Source organism: Neofelis nebulosa, chromosome 7 (assembly GCF_028018385.1).
Source record: "Neofelis nebulosa isolate mNeoNeb1 chromosome 7, mNeoNeb1.pri, whole genome shotgun sequence".
NCBI classification, from domain to species: domain Eukaryota; kingdom Metazoa; phylum Chordata; class Mammalia; order Carnivora; family Felidae; genus Neofelis; species Neofelis nebulosa.
In genome coordinates, this window is record NC_080788.1 from 49,159,236 (window position 1) to 49,168,593 (window position 9,358).

The 9,358-nt window shown below is 35.8% G+C and overlaps 1 protein-coding gene across 4 annotated transcripts in view; it reads left to right on the forward strand.

Annotated features, from left to right (window-relative positions):
* The window catches only part of RFX7 (regulatory factor X7), a 135,308-nt gene that overhangs the window by 118,401 nt on the left and 7,549 nt on the right, over window positions 1–9,358 (forward strand). For all 4 annotated transcript variants that reach the window (XM_058737641.1, XM_058737640.1, XM_058737642.1 and 1 more), the window contains 4 exons: window positions 2,814–2,930; window positions 4,200–4,284; window positions 5,044–5,251; window positions 8,498–8,793. In XM_058737641.1, the coding sequence (XP_058593624.1) occupies window positions 2,814–2,930; window positions 4,200–4,284; window positions 5,044–5,251; window positions 8,498–8,793 (706 nt within the window). The remainder of the gene's footprint in view (window positions 1–2,813; window positions 2,931–4,199; window positions 4,285–5,043; window positions 5,252–8,497; window positions 8,794–9,358) is intronic.

The following is a 9,358-nucleotide window of genomic DNA, read 5'->3' on the forward strand; positions in this document are numbered from 1 at the left end:
AAAAAAGAGTGAGACCAAAAACAAACCCCCCCCCCCCAAAAAATCTCATTTTAAGAATTGCGTTACGGTATTAGTTATCCTGTGAACAGAACATTGTTCCTTCCCATTGTTTTAAGTGTTGGGTAAATATAATCTGACACTGAGTTAGATATTAACTGACACCATATCTTGCCTGATCAACCGCAGTTAAAATTATGAACCAGGAAAACCAGATGGAGACTAACCAAAATCTCCACATGGGCTGGAATAACCTATAGCTGGTTTCAAAATTATGAATAGGTAACCTAAAAATATTTACTCAGATTAAAGTGAAATCAATGAATATGTCTTCCCAATGGAGAATGGGCTCTAATAATGAAATTCTTTTTCTTTGAAAATTAGAACCACTTAAAATTGAATAGGCCACCTCACAGTATAGAGCCGTCTCTATCAGGGGAAGTGTTCACACTGTCATACTGATGTAACCATCATGTATGAGCATGGTCATTTTCACATCCAGCAGGAAATTAAACCATACAACTTCTGAATGTATTGCCAGTTCTGAGGTTTCATAAAATTAAATAAATCTATGACCTATTTCAAGTATGGTTGCTTTTAATTTGGGGCTCTCTGTGTTCTCTTTGACATATAAGATGTCAACTGTAGAATTTTTAACCATAAGCAGTTTTATTCTTAACATTATCTACTATTTGATTCAGGAAGAGTAATTTGAGCTGTTTATGTCTACAAGGTACTTATTTATCCACTAGAGTATACTAAAGATAAGGTCATTGTAAAAAAAAAAAAAAAAATCAATCTTCCTAAAGGGGAATTCCTCTCTTCTAATGGAATAAATAAGAATCAAAAAACATGAAATGGGGTGGTCATATTCCAAAGTTACACTCAGGATTTGACAAGCACATTTTGCATTGATCATCTTGATATTTAACTTTGCCAACCTTTCACACATCCCTTCCACCAAAGCAAAAAATTTTGGTATACTAATATAATGAAAAAAACATGAAAACTTAAGTCCCAGAGGGAGAATAGAGTGGATATATTACATCTCTTATTAGACTCATTGTCCTGCTTTTCTTTATCTGGTGTCAGTTCTTTTAGGCATATATATATGCCAATGCTATCACAAGAGCCTAGTGGGCAGTGTTTTCTTTATTGCCTTTTTATGTGTTTCTTTAAGGTTTTTTTGTTTTAAGTATGATGTACTTAATGTCATATTAAGACTGAATGGGACCTCTTAAATCTTCTTAATGCGGACAATACAGTGGTGAACCACATAGATATGGTCACTGCCCTGGTTGCACATATAGCCTAATGGAGGAGAAAAACGATAAGTAAATCAGCTGTTACATAATTATTATAAGTCATGAAAGGAAAGAAACAGAGCACACTCTTAGATAATATGGTGAGGGTGTCACAGGAGAGCGCTGCTTTAGATAAGGTAGTGTTGTTAGAGACACTTTTGAAATAACATTTGAGCTGAGACTTGAAGAATAAGAAAAATAATCTTTTCAGGTTATGTCAAGTCCCTGAGGTGCAAAAGAACCAACCTCATTTACATTTTCTTTCTGTGCTTATTTAAACCATAAAAATAACTGATTTAACTTGCTACTGAAATGGTTATGATTTGATGCAGTTCATTTAAATTGTCAGCACCCCAAAATAGTCACCTCTTCATTTTGTACCTTAAACCTGACCCCTGAACCACTCAGAGTGTAACATGTAGTCTCAAGTTAAATATAACATTAAATCTCTCCCAGTTTGGCTTCTTAAATTCAGGTCACTTTAGGAATGTTGCCAGTGTATTCAGCAGTTTACAAGAACTGAAGTCCCAGTTAACATTATACCCTGTTCACAGTCCTTCCAGTTGTTTTCCTTTGTTTCTTCTTCCTAAATCTCTTTTTGGCTCTTAGCTGCATGGCTTCATCAAGAAGCTGCTCTGGTCCATGCTGAAATTAGGGGTGAGGTGGGGAAATTTGATGGGATTACTTTGGAATTCCTCTGACTTCCTCTTTGGTGTTTCTCAGGTAATGGTTCTCTCAGAGGCCAGCAGTTATGAGGAAGGCTTTGGTAGCCAGGACAAGATGTGGGCCTTGACCTGCTGCTGAACTGGTAGAGGAGGGATTGGCTTTGTACCTATGACTGGCAGGTCTAGAGAAAAACAGAATACCTGATTCCAGTAGTAGTTAAGACTTGGCTTGTTTCCCTGTTCCCACTTGAAGTTACTGCCTTACAAAGTACTTTTTTCCTGGCAATAATAAAAGTGGTAGGGGTGAAGAGAGAACACTGGACCTTGGAATTTCTCTGTGCTTTCATTTTTTTTCCCCTTATCAGTGAAATGAGAGTGTTGGTATAGATGACCCCTAAAGTCCCTTTTAGGTCTAATATATCATGTTTCTCTTTTAAGCCGTATAGTTTTGTTTCTGATGTCTGACTTACATAATGTGTATACTGGGAATTATCTCCCTATATATTAACTTGATACATATGTGGAAATGTCGAGTCCTACTGGTTGAGCTGGATATGCTCATTTCAGAGTGCAGGGTTGGATTGTAATTGGAAAACTTTGTACCACCAGTATCTCTTAGTACAAGTTTTTTGTATGCTGTTGAAAGCAGTGGTATTGTATACCCTTAGGATGAAACAAGCTAACTAAACCTGAGTTAGCCTCCAAAGAACAATCAATGAAAATTGTGGTGAATGACTTGAAGATGTGGTTTTTTATTTTGTCAGAGTAGTCAAATTGTATTGAAATAGCACTGTCCTATGTATTCTGAATTTTTTTTGCTCTAAATTGGTACCTCCTTCTTTTGCAGGAGCTATTGCGACAATCTTGGTTACCATCCATTAAGTGCTGCTGATTTTGGAAAGATCATGAAAAATGTCTTTCCAAACATGAAGGCACGTCGCCTGGGCACAAGAGGCAAATCTAAATATCCTTTACCAGAATGGTTTTTTTAGTGATCTCTTTAGTAATCACTTATTACAGAACATCTGCTGTTGTAGTTCAACTAGCAACTATATTTAGAAATAAATTTAAGTCAACAGATACAAACAACTCTAAAGGTCTTAGTAGAATAATTGCAAACATTATTTTCCTGGCTATATATCAAACTGCCAGAGAAATAACAAATAGTGGTTTTAGGATTTTGATAGATTTCACCTTGTTCTGTCATTCTTGTGTGTTCTTACTGGTCTGATCTCCTTTTCTTCAATAATAAGAATTAACTGAGACATGCCAGAGTGCAGCAGTAGTAAGTCATATCAATAAAAGTGGAGAAAGATGTTAGCTGTCTTCTTCCTGTAATTTTGAAACGTAGGGATCTTCTTGGCAAAATGTACAACATTCAAGAAAAATTCTTGTGGAATTTGTACTGGAAGATTATATTCTCTTTAAAGTATTTTTCAGCCAACCATTTAAAGCCATATTAAAATTAAAGCCAGAGCATACAAAATGTCCCTCTTGTGACAGAGAAATGCTTAGTAGCAAACAGAAGGAAATGAAGATTAAGACCTTATTAAAGTCTTTCCTTCTCTTGGAAGAAGATTGTAAAATAGAGGGTCTCTGTATTAGAAAAACATTATTTCTCATTACTTAGCCCTTGGTCTTTTTCAAAGCACAGAAGCTCACTCCTGTGGAGATGAGAGGAAAGGGGAGGGAAGGGGCACTGCTCCAGGTGTTCTCTAGCCACTTGTTGCATGACCCATCATTGTTCCCTGTGTACAAACAAAAATGTCTTGATGGGTCTTTGGCATGTTACAGGTGATAATCCTGTGTGTTTCAGTGGAAAAAGAACTGAAAAGGTTAAAGCCCTTGTGACACTCTTTAAGAGTTGTTTTTGTCCCAGTGCCCTGGGCTAAAGTTTCCCTCTGGTGTGCCAGGTTTCCATCTGGATATTCCTTTCCTTCTGACCTGTTTGTTGCTGGTGGTTGGCACAGCCTATTAGGAACATTTATTCATAAAATTTATAACAGATGAAAATGATTTTGTTTCATTTAAGACAGTAACATTCTGCAGACTATTTCAGTTTGAAAAGAGTGAAAGTGTCCTGAGTTTATAATATTATGGTTGCTCTTACCGAGGAACTCTGAAAGTAGTTATCTCATGTTGATTGTATTCTTATGTATGGCTACTTCTCAAATGCTAATTATATAAGCAGTTCATTTAATTTAGAATTCTTTAGACCTTAACTGTTTATTACATATTGCTACAGTGGACTAAGGAAAAAAGCCTTTGTTCACATGCCAACACTGCCCAATCTTGATTTTCACAAAACTGGAGATGGGGTAAGAATTCTGCCTTTTCTTTTTACTAAGTAGAGTCATGCCTTATTTTCAGAATTGAAAAGCATACTGCATAGTCTCCTTTTGATAAAACCAGGGACCAGGAACTATGCCTTTTACAAAATATGTAAGACAAAAAATTTAACAGTGGCTGAAAAATGTTAAAATATCTGACTGTGACAACATGGCTCGTGAAATTAGGGGTAACAAAAATCAAAACTGGTTTCTAGATACATCCATGATATATATTGACAATAGGTATATTGTCAAGAGGAGAGATTAAGGTGTGGGATAATATATATATATATATATATATATATATATATATATATAGTATGAATGTCTTTTTTTTTCCTTTTTGATTTACTTATATATTTATCTAATACCACCTTGGTGTACAAAAGACTTGGGGTGGCCAAAAGTATAAAGAAGACAAAATATATAGCTAGTGGCATAGTTTGTTTTATTGATGTCAGAAGAGGCTTTTAGAAAGATTCACAATATCTCTTAGCCTTCATATATGTTTAACAACCATTTAAATGTTGTATTCATAGTGCTGCTGGTAACTGTGCCCTGGTGGGGATAGGGATAGGCCTTTTCTTTGCAAGACTCTTATATGCCTGCCAGCAGGGCATTTTATATGACTTTGACCCGACAGATATAGATTGCATCTTCTAATTAAGAATACATGTCTTTGATGTGCTTCAGTTTAATTTCTCTGAGTTTTCTTTTATATTAACTTTTCCTTTTTCCTTCATTTAGTTGGAAGGAGCTGAACCTTCTGGGCAGCTTCAAAATATTGATGAGGAAGTTATCTCTTCTGCTTGCCGTCTTGTGTGTGAATGGGCCCAGAAAGTGTTAAGCCAGCCATTTGACACGGTCTTGGAATTAGCCCGCTTCCTTATAAAAAGTCATTATATAGGCACTAAGTCGATGGCAGCTCTAACGGTAATGGCAGCAGCACCACCAGGTACAAAATTACCGTTAATAAGCTAAAACTGACAGATATTAATATATTTTAGAGTTGATAGCAAAAGAAGAGTTTCACCAGAGGACTTCTTTGTCTTTTTAGTGTTTGTATGAGTTTACTGTCACTTCACTTAGCACTAAGTTCAGATGGATTTGTTGAGCCAACAAAAATAGTAGTAATTACAGTCATTTCATTGTAAAGCTTAAAGCTATAGTTTATTTTTCTATAGTACATTTCCCTGCTGAAACATGAAACTTTCAAGATTTCCCAGTTGATAGTCCATTAATATTTTTATTGCTATTTTAAAATTCAAAGAATATGTACTTTTAAGTATATGTGTGTCTAAATTAATAAATATTAGATAAGATTAAATGTTTTAAATGACTTGCTAGATTCCTTTAGAAACTAATACTTAGGTTATTATAAAATATTATTAAATGTTATAAAATATATAAATTATAAAATGATAGTAGCGTTATTATAAAATAGCAGAAGTGATTTTTTAAAAATATATATTCAAATGAGTATTTTTGTTTAAATAGGGATTTTTTCATTTGACAGTTTTAGGAAGTATTGGAATAAATGACTCTTTCCTAAATTAGTAAGAAAGTATCTGTTTTGATGCAATTTTTAAATATCTCATTTCAGTCATACCTTATAAACTTAAGGAAAAGTCTAAGTTGTTATTACTCTAGGAAATTATAACTTCTGCGAAAAATATATTAATGTGAAACTTGTTTTCCAGAGATGATTCTTCTGATTGTTAAGTGTAAACAATTTTAAATCTACAATAGATTCATCCCAGCCAGAATTACAGTTCCTTAAATAACTTCACTTTTTAAAAATTTTAATAGTTTTAACAATTGTCTTCCTTTCAGTTTATGTTTATCAGAAGATTTACATATTTGGGGGAGGGGTGTATAATTGTTCTGTCCTTTCATTTTATTGTCAATTGAGGACTCACTTCAAAATAATCTCTTACCGGAGCTTTGTCATGATTCTCTCTGTCTAGAATTGTAAACTGTGACTTAAATCTGTTCGCTTACATATGAGCAGGAGAGTGCTTGGGTAGCCTTACCTAGCTAGATAGCTTGTATATGTTACCTCATTTCTTCCCTCCAGCAGTCCTGGGAGGCATGTGATATTCATTCCCACTTTACAGATCAGGAAACAGGTTTAAGAAGGTTAAGTAATTTTATCCATTGCCAGATAAGTAGTGGGACCAGGATCTGAATTCTGATTTGTCAGGTCTCACAGCCCAGGTTGGCTACGTTACTATACTGTCTTCTTCGGGCAAAATGAGGTTTTAAAAGATAATGGGCCCTACAACTTTCCGTGTTCTCTTCCTCCTGCCTCTACTGATACCCAGATAAGTACTTTAATAAGCTGAGGACTTGGTAGGTATCATGGAACATGAAACGTTTCTTCCTTCCTTATTTTCACAAAGTCTGACTGAGAGAAGTGGTGAATGATTGGATGAATGATTTTTTAAAGCAGAAGTGTAAAGAAAGATGTGTTTTTAAGCAAAAATACTAAAAATTTCATGTATAAATATGTTTCACTTTGTGAAAATAGCTTGGGAAGTTGTTACTTTAGCAATTAATTATATCATTACTCAGAGCATTTTTAGACTTAAAATTTTGTTCTCAGCCACTGCCATATTTTTTAATACCTTTGGTATTAATTTAATTAATTTAATACCTTTGGTAGTGATTAATGTTCAATCGTTGAAGGTGAATTTGGTTTTTTATAAAAATAGTCTCCATATTAAGAACAGGTTGTGTTACAAATGTCCTTTTTGTAAGTCAGCTGCTTGGAAATCATTCCTGTCCAGAAACCCTGGCAGGAGGGAGACATCTGAGCTTTGAGCCATTGGCAGAGGCTTTTGGGTGCAGGTGCTGAGAAGCCAGAGCTGAGGCTGGGGGCCAAGAGGGAGCAGTACAGTCTGAGATGGATTTGAAGAGGAAAAATTGGCACTAAGGTGATCAAAAGATGAGGGATTTTTGAGGAGTGAGCATGTGGGAAAAAGTTTACAGTCACTTCTTTTTCTCCGTCCTGTTCCCCCTCCCCAAATTGTTGATGAAAAGCAGAAACTAGGCTGGGGAAGGGAAAGGCAAGGTGTACCAGCAGGATGGCGTGGTCCTCCCCTTTGCTCTCCGCTGTTTTTACCAACCACAGCTTAGTTTCTAATGATTGTAATGCTACACCCTAAATATGAAAAGAGCTTTTTAAAAAATTAACTGTATCACATCATCAGTCCTTAACTTAAAATTTATCTCTTGCTTGGTTTATCATTCGTCTTTTCTCACTGTTGCTGTTACTACTGCTTTAAAAAGTTTTCTCAGTGACACTTTTTCAAAATATCTTAACCTCAGTTTTATTCAGAAGCTCTGCTTATTTCTCCTATGTCATACTGGAATAATTGTATAGTAACAGTTAAAATAGTCCCTCTTTTTGTAAATTTCTGGTAGAATTAAAGACTTGTTTTCGCTGTACACATTTTTCTAAATATGAACGGTTTCAGCAAATATTTATTGAATACCCCTTGTAGGCTGAATATTTAAATCATGAAAATGCATGAATTTCTTTTCTTTTTTTTTTTTTAAGAAAATGCATGAATTTCTAATTAGAGACGGTGGAAGGAAATTTCTGACATCTGATAAAATGCGAAAACTGCTCCCTTGGCATTTATTTATCTTAGCTTCTGCATATTTATGTCATAGCTACTACTCTTTTCAAAACCTTCATCTTGTTATTGCTGATTTAATTGAAACTGTCACCTCATTTGAACCATATTTTAAGGTGTCAGTTAAAACAGTACTGACAGGGGCGCCTCGGTGGCTCAGTCGGTTAAGCGTCCGACTTTGGCTCAGGTCATGATCTCGCGGTTCGTGAGTTCGAGCCCCACGTCGGGCTCTGTGCTGACAGCTCAGAGCCTGGAGCCTGTTTCAGATTCTGTGTCTCCCTCTCTCTCTCTGACCCTCCCCCGTTCATGCTCTGTCTCTCTCTGTCTCAAAAATAAATAAACGTTAAAAAAAAATTTAAAAAAACAAAACAAAACAGTACTGACAAATGCTTACAAACTGAAAGTGTAACCCTTATGTTTTATTAAGAGATTGTGAGTTAAAATTTGCTGGTTTTGGTTGCTTTGTCCAGTAGATGGCTACATATTCAAAGAAATTGAGTTGTAACTGCCTTCTATAAAATAGAGTATTTATTTTAGCTTTCTTTTCTGTTTATTTTCAGGCATTAAAGGAATTACCCAGCCGTCTGCTTTTATACCTACAGCTGAGAGTAATTCTTTTCAGCCTCAGGTGAAGACTTTGCCTTCTCCTATTGATGCTAAACAGCAATTGCAACGGAAAATTCAGAAGAAGCAGCAAGAACAAAAACTACAGTCCCCTTTGCCAGGAGAATCCTCAGCAAAAAAACCAGAAGGCGCTACAACCAATGGAGTGACTAATCTTTCTAATGGAAATCCTGCAATCCTTTCTCCTCAGCCTATTGGTATCGTTGTGGCAGCTGTCCCTAGTCCCATTCCGGTAATATCATTAAATAAGTGTTTGACCTCACTGGGATGGTGGGAGATCATTTGTTTAATTAAAAGGGGCACATGAGCGGTGCCTAGGTGGCTCAATTGGTTATGTATCTGACTCTTGGTTTTGGTTCAGGTCATGATCTCTCAGTTCCTTAGATGGAGCCCCGTGTCAGGCTCCACACTGACAGTGTGAAGCCTGGTTAGGATCTTGGGATTCTCTGTCTTTCCCTCTCTCTCTCCCCATCCCCTATGCTCTCGCGCTCGCTCGCACTCTCTCTCTCTCTCAGTAAAAAAATAAACAAAGAAACTTAAAAAAAATGGTACATAAGAAGGAGGCAATTATAGATATAGATTCAGTACAAATTGATTTTGTGAGCACAAACATTCAGCTTCAGTCATTTGTCTTTTACTCACAGTATACGATGTTGATTACAAAGCAAGGTATAAAATGAACATAAGTGAAAATACAGAGATTCAAGACATGCGCAGTATGCATACATAACCAGTCAGAGCTTTATGTTAAAGAGGAGTCGTTTTCAGAATTGGTTCATCCCTAGCTAAGCCAAGAT